This window comes from Leptidea sinapis, chromosome 44 (assembly GCF_905404315.1).
Source record: "Leptidea sinapis chromosome 44, ilLepSina1.1, whole genome shotgun sequence".
Taxonomy (NCBI): Eukaryota; Metazoa; Arthropoda; class Insecta; order Lepidoptera; family Pieridae; genus Leptidea; species Leptidea sinapis.
Window position 1 is genome coordinate 4,643,286 of NC_066308.1, and position 14,563 is coordinate 4,657,848.

A 14,563-nucleotide genomic window follows, 5' to 3' on the forward strand; every position below is an offset into this window, starting at 1 on the left:
TAAACTCGTAAACAACCTGTCAAACTGTCCAGATGTTTTTCAGAATATTGGCATTTGTGTACCGTCATTTAATTGTCGAATACGTACTTATTCCCCAAAATTTTTTTTCGGTTAAAATACATTTATTCTCATAAGAATTAACATAAAATCACTTACATGAGAATTTTACACAAATATACAATATAATATTACCTTAGGTTTCTATGACTAAGCATGCAAAACAAACAAAGTGAACAATTACAAAAATGAAGGTACATAAAAAATTCTCAACAAAAGAACATCAACATATTTTATATTTATCCGGAATAAGAAGGACTGGATGTGGCTAACGACTTATAAAGATAACAGTTGAAGTAAACTAAAATAATACATACGGTTTGAATAGTACAAATAAGAAAGCTTAAAACAAATAAGTACATGTTTATATGAGTGATTGTGCATTCGAGCATTTTTTTTTTAAATCATATTATTTATTTTAAAATTTTATAAATATTTATAGAAATAACTACGGACTAAACGGTTGGATTTGGACAGTGACATCAGTGGAGTACAATATTCCTAATCATTATTCGCTGGGCCTTTAAAAAAAGAGCGTCTCTTCAGTTTTCATTTCTTACTCTGTGCTGATCGCGTCCATTCATCTGTATCATTCTGACAAGCGAGAGAGAAAGGGATGTGAATACTTGTCTGTAATTGTACCATATTCAATGAACAAATATTCATTTTAATAATCTATTTATGCTTACTGCCAGCCCATCTTATATTTAAATAAAATAACCTCACCGGTAATAACTCACACAATCTTTTTTTGCGTCGTTAACGTATAGTTTGAACACTTATTATTGATCTTAGACTTGTTGATCGACACACAGTTGACGTACGACTAAGTAGAAAAGTGTGCTTACATTGTATTTAAGCACACTTTTGCCGTTTTTTTTAAAAGATTTATTTAAAATATTAATAATTTGACGACCATCTAGCCGAATGGTTAGCGACCCTGACTACTAACCCAGAGGTCCCGGGTTCGAGTCCCGGTAGGTGCAATCATTTATTATAATGAATATGGATGTTTCTTTCCGAGTCATGGATGTTTATAAGTATTTATGTATGTTTAAGTAGAGTATTGTATTAAATATATCGTTGTCTTGTACCCATAGTACAGGCTATGCCTAGTTTGGGGCAAGATAATTTGTGTAAGAGTGTGTCAATATTAAAACTAAAAATAAATAAAAAAATACAATGTAGTTAAAGCTTACAATATAATAATACATACTTTAACTTATCCTTGAAGGCGCTTAAAATTAAATTATATAATATTTAAAAATAACAATTATTTTCAATTACAGTTGTTACAACAAAGAACTTATTTTAAACAAAATAGTATAGAAATCAATAAAATACAAATAAAAAATAATTATCAACTAAATGTTAGCAATTACAAATTATTTGTCTACTGAGCTTATCGCTGATAAAATTATATTAATGAAAGATTTTGTAAAAAGTACTTTTTTAACGATGACTTATATTTATTTTTATCAAAGTCAAAGTTTTTTTTTTATCTTAATATATATAAATTACGTGACACGTTGTTTGTCCGCGATGAACTCCTAGAGTAATGAACGGATTTTAATGGGGATAACTTCATGGAGTGCAGTTTGGTCCAACTTGTGAGATAGGATAGTTTTTATTTCGATTTGGGACCCATAATTATATTTATTTTCAATATTTGTTTTGTATGGACATATTTTCTATGAGAGAATATATTGACGCACGGTTTGACAGTTCCGCTGTGAAACAATTGCCATATATATTTTGTAGATTTAGGTAATTTAAATGACATGTTTGTACCTGTAAATTGTCTTAGATGAGGCAGCCTTTGAATTTCTCGAAGGAATTTTGATTCATTTATTGGAACGAAGTTTCTTACGGCAGGCTTGGAGGAGATAGGGATTTTGCTGTGAGACCGAACTGAAAAAAATGTGATAGTAAAACCGTAAGAAAAAGTCCGTGGAATAAAACCGTTAAATGGGACGTGCGCAGGCGCGACAGTCGTTTTTGTAATTATTTCTATTTCTATGTAATTTTATGTTGTCAAACAAAAAAGACAAATATTTTATTATTTTAATTGATAATTTGGATTACGATCGTTTTTATTTTACGTAATTTATTATTTCCTAAAATACTGAATTTCCTGTGCTTAAATAAAAACTAATCTGCAAAATTTAAGAGAAAAATCAAGAAAACCTACATAAAGTTGAACACGATTTTTTTTTTACAAATTGTGTCGATTCTACATTAGCCGAAGGAACTTCGTTCCTACCTGGTGTGGTGTCCCACGACACCACATCTTTTTTATTTCTGACAATATATTTCACTTTATCAACGTTCCGGTATCAGACTGCGAATGATATGTCCATTTGTATATAGAAAGTGATTGTTTTATAATTATTGTTTTCAGGTTGGTGGTCACAGCGTGTATAACAGCGTTCGTTAACAATGTCTGTATTCTGATCGCGATGTCAGACGGACGCGACGTAGACACTAGTGCCCCCGCGCTCGAGGAGAAAGTCAACGGAGCTATCATGCTTTATTAGATCGAGTTAAGGCGACACTAAATGCCAGCGACCTTGAGCGATATTAGTTCACGGCTGCCGGCCCGCCATCTATGTAACAAAGCCAATATTTTCGAAATTCTTGCGTGGAAAACAGTTTATATGCTTACAATCCTCGTTATTCACTACTTATCTGAATAAATGAACCTACACAAAAAAGTACAAGCTATAAGGATAACTTTTCTGAGAGAGGTACCAAAAAAATTCGTCACGCCATGCCAAAAAACTTGTTTAACTTCAAAGAAAACTGGTAGTTCAAAAAGGCTCGGCAGTGTTAACTGTAACCAACAGCAAGCATTAGCAACCTACAAATAAGACTTAAGGATATGTGTAACAGGATTAAGTAGTGTTCATAGTTCGATATGCTATACTTTCACCACAAAACTTGTCTAAAAACACCATGTTTGCGTGTTTTCTGCTTACTCTTCGCCTTAAGGTACAAGATTATCGCGTTTTGTCTGTAAATATTGTCTATTTATACTAAACTATGAAATGGACTTAGTAGATCAAAGATTACTTATTATGTAAACAATTTGTTGAAGTGATAACTTTCACTAAACAGAATTTATGAACGATGCTGGACTCGAACCCCCGACCTCTCGCGTTCCGTGCGAGTGCTCTGCCACTGAGCCAACCGTTCGAGTGACTAAGCGTTGATAAATCTTGTTTCTTTTGCGAAATAACGTAACATGCCGAATAATGGCTTTTAATTCAAATTTTCTTTTCTTGTTTTACAATTTGTATATATTTCTGAATATCACTTCTACCACTATTCTCACAATGAAATCAATCATCAAGGCCTCGAATAAGGGCGTGGTACGAGTTTTAATAATAAGTTGAATAGATCTGTTATTTGTACAAATGTTATTTACATAAGTTACATTACACAATATATGAAGGCCTATATCGTTAATCTCGAATATATTAATAGTCTTAGCAAACACACACACACACACACACACACACACACACACACACACACACATATATTTTTACCATCACGGTCTCTACAACAGAACGCTATTTGCTTCTATCCTTACAAACCTCACGCGCTTCCTGTACATTCATTACTCTTTTCACACATGCTCGCCGGTTCCGGGTGTTTCGGCCCTCTCCTGTTTTCAAAAAGTCCCCAATTTGTTCGACGAATGGAATATTTGGTTCATGCTTTTTTATCACTCATTCGTGTCCATGTGTCCAAATCATTTCAGCATTCCTTTCTCAATCCTTGCCGCGACATCTTCATTCAGACCACAGCGCGGTTGTATTACTGCATTCGGAATTTTATCAATCAGTGTGAGACTGATTAACACACATACTACGCAGTGATCTTCGACGCTATTTTTCTGCTTTATATATTATATAATGTAAATACCATAAACTTAGTATACTAGCGTAATAGACAAACACTCTCCTCATTACGTCAAGAATAAATTTAAAATGTTCATGTGTGCTAGTTTTACACCTATACCAGAAATACATATAGACTGTCGTTATCTAACTTAGCTTATCAACTAAACAAAATGGTAGCTAAGTGCGTTATAATTCTATTCATTATGTCGAAATCTTTAGCGAAATTGAAGAAATTATGAAACCAATATTAAAAGATTGTTGTTGCCCCCGTTTTCCTCATTGTGAATCGCTGATAGTCCGATCCCTCTAATAACTATTTTACTCTGTGCCCATCAATGCCTTAGCACCTACGAAGTTCCAAATGCCTTTATAATAAGCCAAAGTTTGGTTTATTATAAAGGCATTTGGAACTTACTTCTTATAGCTCGTTAGAGAGGAATGATTAAATTGAGACACAGCTTTTATACTACACCAAGAAAATATCACTTCACACTATACCATAGGGAGATGCACCATATTATAGTGTGATATAAATCTTCAAGATATTTATACCGTTATAATTATTTGTTTTGTTTGATTATCATATACGATAACTAACAATATATATTAAAAAACACTAAAGGATTGTGAATATTATGATTTTTTTTTTATTATTTTCAAAGTTTTCTTTTTTTTCCTTGAGGTCATCTGAGATAATATGTATTATTTTTGATAAAACCCTTATGAAGTGTACTTAATATTATTTAATTTCATTATTATCATCATTTATATAAACGTAATCATTTTTGTATAATTATAATTAAGTACAGACACTTTTTGCAGATGCATCATCCGTAGGTTAATTGGTATCGTCTGCCGTCAGTAAAATTTAAAAAAAATATAAGATTTTGTTAATAATTCTAGGTATATGTGAGATAAAGATAATCCGTCCAATGATATATAGTTTTTAAATGTATGTAATACAAATAAAATCTATACTAATATTATAAAGCTGCAGTGTTTGTTTGTTTGTTTGTTTGTTTGAACGCGCTAATCTCTGGTACTACTGGTCCGATTAGAATGATTCTTTCAGTGTTGGGTAGTCCATTTATCGAGGAAGGCTATAGGCCATGTTTGTTTTTTTCAAAATTAGGGATCCGTAATAAAATTGCTATTTTGTAACACAAGGTGTAAAATCGAAAACCTATTTTTGCGTGCGCTGCAAAAACTATTGACAATAGAACAAAATGATGTACAGGCTATAATATAGGCAATATTTTATTACTTATAAAACTATCGCGTGAATTATACTTTATATGGCAAAACAACGTTTGCCGGGTCAGCTAGTAAGTAAATAAAGTGACAATATTTTGTTGTACTGTTTTAGTAAAATGCAGTACAATTTTAACTTCAAATCTTAGATCATTTATATTTATACGTCTAGAAAGACTGTGATAGCTGTGAAAACGTTGAAAAAATTGAGATTCACAGTTAATTTCTATTTTGAGCAATGCACGCGCACTAACACAAAGTGACATACAAATCGCGAGTGTAAGACATAGATTGTCACGCACACTAAAGTAATAAACCGGGCCTGTTTTCATCGTTTGTCTAGCAAGCAGCTCTATCTAGGCGTATTAATTGTCTAAGCTTTAAATAATATATTGTACTGTTTAGTTGCAAAATGTTAAAAATATCACGCACAGGTTTTTTTTTCTATTAAATGACTTTATTTCGTGTTTCATGTCAAAAACTAGACCAAAATGTGAAAAGAAAAAAAAAACAATTAATTTTTTTGAAGTCGGGCGTTAGCATTTGTTTTATAATATAGTTAGAACAGTATTATATTTTCAGTCTGTATTTTTTGTAAGAAAAATATTGTCACAAGTGGAATAAACTGGAACCTTATTTCATCATCGTTACTGTTCTTTGTATGTATGTGTATGCCCGCCTGTTCCGGGTGCTTCGGACCTTTCCTTTTTTCAATAGGTCCCAATTTGGTCGTCGAATGTTCTACGAGGTCTCCAGCGACCGACTTGCTCACACACACTTGCGTTATATATTTGATAAGTCATTCTTTCTTCACTCATTCGCTCCACGTGTCCAAACCATTTCAGCATTCGTAAGAATAACCCTTAATGCAGAAATTGATAAATATTCAATGATGTTGCTACATAGGTACACTAATTCACTGTTTAAAAAATTCAAGACAGTTATTACTTTTTATCAAATGGATCGAACCCGGTTCTAGCGACAAATTATAATTGATAATAACTAGCTGACCCGACAAAAATAAAAAAGGAAACATAAACTTTATAAATTATATACTTAAACCTTTCTCAAGCACCACGCTATCTATTCGTGAAATCAGCATGAAAATATAGTTTTTGAATTTATCGCGAACAGACAGACACACAGACACGGCGGAGGACTTTGTTTTATAATTATGTAGTAATGGTGGATCAATTTACACACTGTAAATAAATAAAGGTATTATGTGAATTTTTTGAACATTTGAAAATATATTCAAAATTTAACAATAAAATCAGGGTTCTGGAAAACGACCCTTCATCCAGCCACTACATGTAACGCTCATTCACAAGTATGGCACATGGACCAAACATCCCCTTGATTATATTTTAGGGAATTTCGGCGCCTATTTCTGCCGTGAAGCAGTAATGTGTAAACATTATTGTTTCGGTCTGAAAGGCGCCGTATCTAGTAAAATTTCTGGGCAAATGAGACTTATTATCTTATGGTTAAGCTCAAGGTGACGTGCGCAATTGTAGTGCCGCTCAGAAAATTTTGGGGTTTTTCAAGAATCCTGAGTGGCATTGCATTGTAATGGGCAGGGCGTATCAATTACCATCAACTGAACGTCATACTCATCAAGTCCAAGGACCCGAGACACGAATGTTTATTAAACTCATTTTTACTTGACATTCAATGACAATACATAAGGATCTTTAAAAATGCTTTATTTAGTAAGAGAAGTGGTTGGTTTAAATTCCATTTGTGACAATATTTTACGACAATTTTTTTATATCAGCTCAAAATTTTGTATATTTTGTTAATTTAAGTGCCATTAGATGTAAGTTTGTATTTTATACTTTTTCATATTGTGCCTTTTGTAAAATAAAAATAGTATCTTTGTCGGTTTGTTTCTCTTTTGTATTAGCAATTTTATATCGTTAGTCAGACCTACTGTAGATAGATTTATGGACTGTACTACGTGGGATGGTCCTACCAGTGGTAGGCTCCTTTGCACAGGATGCCGGCTAGATTATGGGTACCACAATGGCGCTTTTTTCTGCCGTGAAGCATCAATGTGTAAATATTACTTGTGTTTGGGTCTGAAGGGCGCCGTAGCTAGTGAAATCACTGGGCAAATGAGACTTAACATCAAATGTGTCAAGGTGACAAGCGCAATTGTAGTGCCGCTCAGATTTTTTGGGTATTTTAAGAATCCTGAGTGGCACTGCATTGTTATGGGTATGACGTATTCATTACCACCAGCTGAACGTCCTGCTCGTCTCGTCCTTTATTTTCATAAAAAAAGAATACGTACCTCGCAGACTTAAAAAAATATCTACAGTTATTTACAGGAATAGGTAAGCTATTGGCGGTCTTATCGAAGCGATTTCTTTCAGACAAAAATCAAGCGTGTTAATTTCTCCCCACCATTAGTTAACCCCTGTGCTAGACGTACACACATGCGCGTGGTGGATAGTGATGTCTGTTTGTTGTGAGTTGTATAATGGTCAGAGCATAAGCTTATAGCCTTTGACTGCGAGATGTGGTTATGTGACAGCTATGGTCTCGCCAGAATACACTACTTTATGCTCATATTATGTAGGTACTACGGAATAAGCTTAAGGTTTATATTCGGCGTCACCAATGGCTTAACTAACCAAGATGTTTACATACCGTATTCTAATATTATCCCCCGAGGTGCCAATCAGACGTCCGACGTCTGCTATCAAAACTACAGATATTTTTCGTTAAATATACACAGAGTAAGACAAGCTACACGATATACCACAAGAAAAGTAATTTAACAGACTATAAAAGTAAGAATATTTTATTTTAAAACTTTATCTGTTTACAATACGACAAGCCGTCAAAATGCGGTCAGCCGTAAAAATTATCTGTAGCAGTCGATTTAAAAATTCTCTTTTGTTTTATCTATAATGTTTTTGTAACTATTCTATAACTAATTAGTAACTTTGAAGTATGTTTTAGTTATAAAAAATTACTACATTCATTAGTTATAATCGAAATGTAATCTGTAGGTAAATCTAAAAAAATGCATGACAGACCTACTTTAAACGAAATTTGTTTAAATTACTCAGTATCTATTGTTTATGATATCTAACATAGCGCTAGCTTGTTTAATAATAAAAGCATTGACGTTCAATTTTATAAACAAGCCGAAACACTTCAAAAGCAATAAATTTTATTGTGTAACCCGAGCCCGTTGACTTAGCGTCGGTAACGCGCGGCGGCATAAGACAGGCCATCGGCTCACGCGTTTTGTGGCGACTTAGCCACCGACGGGCTATATTACTGATTATTTTCTTATGTTTTCTGAGGATTTGTTTAAACGCGGTAATCTCTGGATCTACTAGTTGAATTTGAAAATTATTGGTTATGATTAATATTGTAGGCTATGTTGCGTTAGGCTGCACATCTTAGCAAGCGTGTTAAGTGATCACCGCCCACATTCTCTTGTGATACTAGAGGAATCATAGGAGCATTACTAGCTTTGAAGGATGGCGTACGCGCTTTTTTTTATGGTACTCATGTCGTGTCGTCCCGGAAACACCGCACAAGGAAGCTCATTCTACAGTTTTGTAGTACGTGGAAGAAAGCTTGAACACCGCACAGTGGAGGATTGCCACACATCCAGATGGTGGGGATGATATTGTAATTTGTGGGGTGGCGTGCGAAGGTGGAATACGGCGGGAGCGAATCAGGTCAAACAGCTCTTCGGAACGCTCCCCGTGATAGACGACAGACAATGAAGGTGATCGCGCCGTTCACAGAGGACTGGATCCCCGTAGATTTCAGCAGGTTTGCGTTCCACGCGAACAAATAGGGTGCGCCAGACCAGAGACAGCAATACTCCATATGTGGCCGGACCTGCGCTTTGTAGAGCGCTAGAATGTGGGCCGACTTGCAGTATAGCCGTGCTCTATTTATGACGTCCAGTTCATCTGAGCCAATTTGGCTTTGCCCTCCAGCTGACCGTGGAATTGACAATCGCTCGAGATTTCGACACCCAGTATTCTGATACTAGGCGATGCTTTTAGTATGGTGTCGAAGAACGGTGATACGATACAAATGGGGTTTTTTATTGGTCAACGCGCAAGTTCAAGTCCTTCAAGAAAAAAGCATACTCCCACCTTAAAGGCCGGCAACGCATTTCTTGACACACCTGTTGTTGCGGATGTCCATGGGCGGTTGCCTCACCTCTCCCCATCCCGTGAGCCTCTTGCCCCCTCTCATATATAAAAAAAAATTTTTGATCCTAAAGAGGATCTATTACACGACATACATACTTAACACAACAATACAATTAACTTATAAATTCATTATATGAGTAGAACGAGCGCTCAATGAGCCACCATTTTAGTTTATATTTAAATGTGTTTAAATTTGACACTCCTGTGATGTAGTCTGGTAGTTTCTTAAAAACCCGAGCGAAAGCTTTTTCGCGTGTTCACTGGTGTCACCTCTTATACCGGTATACGCCCGAACGTATAAACCTATTTGTAGTATTAGGAGGCTTGCTATCGTCACTAGGTATGCTTACGAAGAAATGTCTTACGTCTTACTTATGCGAACGGCTCGCCTTTGTAGGCGACAAATTCATTCATAGTCCGCGGCGCGTCCCCAGAATTCGATTCTATATTGTATAACTGCGACTGAAAGGTTGCAAAGTAACAGGTACGTAGCGCCTTCTTTGACAATTTCGAGCATAATCGCATACTCTTACCACAATGCGCAAACATTCAATATATCAACTGGACTCATGTGTTCTGCTAAGTACAATCACGACCTCTGTTATTCTGCTTATTGATATTTGAGACAAATATGATTGTCTTATTTTATATAATATTGATGTCTTAGTTTCTCTGGTTTTTTGAATATTTGTCTAAATCTAGGAGCAGAGTGTGATGGACCCTTTCACCTCAGAGCGTGACGGATCAGCCTACTCTACTACCTACAAAAAAAGCGTGGTGGAGCCTTTCATCTCAGAGCATAACGGATCAGCCTAACCTTTTACCTACAAGTAGAGCGTGACGGAGTCTTTCACCTCAAAGCGTGACGGATCAGCCTAACCTACTACCTACGAACAGAGCGTGACGGAGTCTTTCACCTCAAAGCGTGAAGTATCAGCCTAACCTACTACCTACGAACAGAGCGTGACGGAGTCTTTCACCTCAAAGCGTGACGTATCAGCCTAACCTACTACCTACGAACGGAGCGTGACGGAGTCTTTCACGTCAAAGCGTGACGTATCAGCATAACCTACTACCTACGAACAGAGCGTGACGGAGTCTTTCACCTCAAAGCGTGACGGATCAACCTAATCTACTACCTACGAACAGAGCATGACGGAGTCTTTCACCTCAAAGCGTGACGGATCAGCCTAACCTACTACCTACGAACAGACCGTGACGGAGTCTTTCACCTCAAAGCGTGACGGATCAGCCTAACCTACTACCTACGAACAGAGCGTGACGGATTCTTTCACCTCAAAGCGTGACGGATTCTTTCACCTCAAAGCGTGACGGATTAGCCTAACCTAGTAGTAGGTTAGGCTAATCCGAACACCTAACTACGAAAAATGTATGTGCGGTGCGCCAAGAGAAATATTCACTTCAAAATGTCCAAAATTTATGTCAAAGAAGCTGGCTCGCGCCCTCGCGACTCCACTTTTTTATTTACATAGATACAATAAATATATTAATATTATATACGTTGTATTTGAAAAAGAAATCTAAAAATAACATAACACGACTCTATTTGATCTGTGGTTACAACTTAATTAAGTCATTTGAGAACATAATGGAGTTTTATAAGAGGAATTTATTAAAACAAAAGCCTTTGACAATGAGAAGCTTACAAGAGGGCTTAAAGCAACCTAGATTTTAATTTTATGCGTCGATATAATTATGGCACTTGGCAAGCCTCGTAAAGATGTTACCCGATGGTTTTAGACGAAGCTTAAATAAAACTGAAGAATAAAAAATTAAATTGAAACCTCAATATCATTTTTGAAGACCTATCCATAGATACCCCAAGTATGGGTATAATGTTTAAAAAAAAATATATAAAAATATTTTGTTTTATTTCTATTATAATACGGTTTTATTAGCTTCATACGTATGTTAGTATGTAACGGAATCTTTGAACATGATTTTGACCCCCTTCTAAACGTTGTATTAACTCGAAATTTGGCATACTTATTAAGGACCGATGACAGTTAAATTAAAAAAAATAATAGTTTTAAAAAATACGCTTTTATAGAAAATTCCACAAAAAAATAGAAAATGCACCTTAATGAATTAGAATTGAAACAATGATTTTATTCTAAAAAAAGCGAAGGGTGCCTTTCAGGATATTATCAATATAACCCTTCTACTCATATCTGTTCATAAAATATTTATCACTATTGATACCATGTACTCCGCGCTTTTTTTTTTTACAATAAAATCATATTTTCTTACACTATTTTTAATTAAAATTTATAAAGATGTATTTTCTATTTTTTAGTGGGATTTTCTATAAAGGCGTATTTTTTTAGTTTTCTTTATAACTATTATTTACTTTTATTTTTTTATGTGCAAATCTTAATGCGGTTTACATAATACATCTACTTATCAAGTTTCAACATTATATTATAGTTTCGGAAAAAGTGGCTGTGACATACGGACAGACCGACAGACATGACGAATAGACTACGAGGGTTCCGTTTTTTGTCATTTCGCTACGGAACTCTAAAAAGAAAAGAATACTGCCAGAAAATTTGGCGAAAACCATCTGTCTACAGCAAATACCACCTCCGAGGCAATAAATAGCGGTAGACTTCATAATGACAACTACCTATGACAAATACTATCTCGACTCCTGTCAATCGCAGTCCTCCTGAAAACATGCTCTGGAAAGGTCACGAAATGTCGGGTTAAGACGTAACTTTGACGCAAAATCGAATGTAAAAACATTTACAATTAACGCGTTTTAATCCTATAAAAAGTGTTTTATTTAAATTCAAATACTATGTAAAGTTTTAGCAATTTTTCAAAATTGGCTGGGCTTTTTATATCTGTAGGCAATTAATTAATAATAATATGCATTTATATAACGTCATTACAACGACATGACGTCATCAACAAACTTAAAATATAATATTAAGTTCGTCTACATTAAATAATATTTTCGTATTTGACATCATTATGAAGTAAAATCGCCAACAGTTAAGAGCTGCAAGCTCTTAAATTAATTCTGAAGCAGCACAAGACGCTTACTTGATGAAAATATGCTTTCCACGAACTTGTGGTGGCATTAAATATTAAAATCCCTCGTCCGTTATGAGACTTCCTTGAATATTTTTCTGAATATAATATACCTAATATTTATGATTTCATTATAATTTATTTCGATTAAGTTTTGTAATTAACAAACTTCAAAATAGGAGGAGGCTCTGAATTTGACTGGGTGAACCGATTTAGATGATTCTTTTTTTATTTGAAAGCTGATGCTTCCTGTGTGGTCCCATTATTTTGTCTACATCTGATAGTAGCATGCATGAATAATACATATAAGTCTTAAATTTGCGCAAAGTGTGTGCGCGACAAATGGACGAATAACTCAATATCACGCTAACCGATTTCGATTACGATTTTACTGGAAAGGACTTCAACGGTAGTTTGATTAGAGTTTGGTGCGGTTCTAATTATGGGATACATAAGAAAGTAACGGAATTCTTCAATTATTGAGAGCAAATTAACGATACTCAGCCGAATCTTTTATATGCTATCCGAATATTTGAGCCACCTACCACAACGTCGTTATGGTCAAGTAATTGTCGTAGTCGAATGTCATAAACAATGGAACTCCTCAAGGGTGAAAATTTAGTAGATCTATACATATTTAGACAAATTAGTTGATGTACTTACTTCAGATTCACTAAAAAAAAGATTTAACAAAAACCAACCGACTTCAAAAAACTATTCCGAAACAATAGATATAATATTTGATTGACGAGTGGTTAGCGATCCTACCTACTAAGCTAGAGGTCCCGGGTTCGAATCCCGGTAGGTGCAAGCATTTATATGATGAATATGGATGTTTGTTTCCGAGTCATGGATGTTTAAATGTATTTATGTATGATTATATGAATTTATGTATGTTTAAGTAAGTATATTGTATTAAATATATCATTGTCTTGTAACCCACAACACAGGCTATATTATATGCTTAACTTGGGGCAAGATAATTTGTGTAAAAAGTGTTATTATTATTATAATATGCACTATAAGTATAAAAGTAATTGCGTATTTTTATACAATCTAATTAATTAATCTCATTCCACTTACTATTATTATCAGGGTGTCTCTTTTTTCCTACTTTTGAATACCATAATTGTTCTTTAAGTAGCTGTATTACGAAAGGCCAGAAACTTTTAGCATAACCCACGAAAGTAACCACAGTTGCACTTGCGAATCAAGAATATTTTGAGAAACAAAGTAAACTTTTGAATTTTGAATATTTTCATTTTTATTTTAATAACTTTTGGTGTGTCACATGCTATATTGTTTATATCATGTAATATAATATATACTAGTATGTACGACTTGGTATAAACTAATTGTGGCTAGCCTGTATCATGTTCCTTCAAATTTTTCTAAAGTTAACAAATAATATAAGAAAAACGCGTTAGAAATAGATTTTCATACACATTTTCTACCCGAATATTTGTACCAAGTTAATGACGCACTTTTTTCCCCTTGAATACAAAGGATCTATCACAGTGTGATGGTTCGTTAAGCACTAGTGTTACCTTATGATGTGCCCAACAAACTTGCCAGTTAAATAAAACCCTCAGTGATTTAGAAAGAAACGTTATAAATCTCATTGAATTGTGTTCATTGAGTTAATTTTCCAGTTCGTTGAATATTGCCAACCCTTTACCATGCTTTCCGCTTAAATAAACGGTTTTTAGGTTCATGCTTCCATAACGTTATTACAAATTTAAGGCTTTATTTAAACATTCTATTTCTGTAAATTTAGATTTGAGACGTACACGAAATACCAGAGTTTACCACCATGGAGGATCATTCTATATCGAAGAAGAGGTCAGACGAGCGCACGTTTTACCTGATGGTAACTGATTGTAACGATGGTAACTGACAAATCAAATCAAAACAGTTTATTGAAAGTAGGTATTTCAAAAAATACTTTTTCATGAATAATAAATATAAAATGTAATAAAATATTTATTTATTTATTTGGATCATCAACATTACATATATTACACATTTATATAAACTTATGCTAGGTACAAGTCTGATATATGTAACAATTAAAGTTGAACACATCATTCAATGGTA

At 34.4% G+C, this 14,563-nt stretch overlaps 1 protein-coding gene across 3 annotated transcripts in view; it reads left to right on the forward strand.

Annotated features, from left to right (window-relative positions):
- Positions 1 to 14,563, forward strand: part of LOC126977309 (uncharacterized) — a 341,105-nt gene that overhangs the window by 27,543 nt on the left and 298,999 nt on the right. Inside the window, exon 6 of one of the 3 annotated variants that reach the window (XR_007732180.1) lies at positions 2,459 to 5,076. Coding sequence is in view for 2 of the 3 variants with exons in the window: in XM_050826084.1 (XP_050682041.1) it covers positions 2,459 to 2,594 (136 nt within the window). In the remaining variant the exon portion in view is untranslated. Of the gene's footprint in view, positions 1 to 2,458; positions 7,104 to 14,563 lie in introns of those variants that run through there. The other 2 variants (XM_050826084.1, XM_050826083.1) reach the window with 2 other exon arrangements.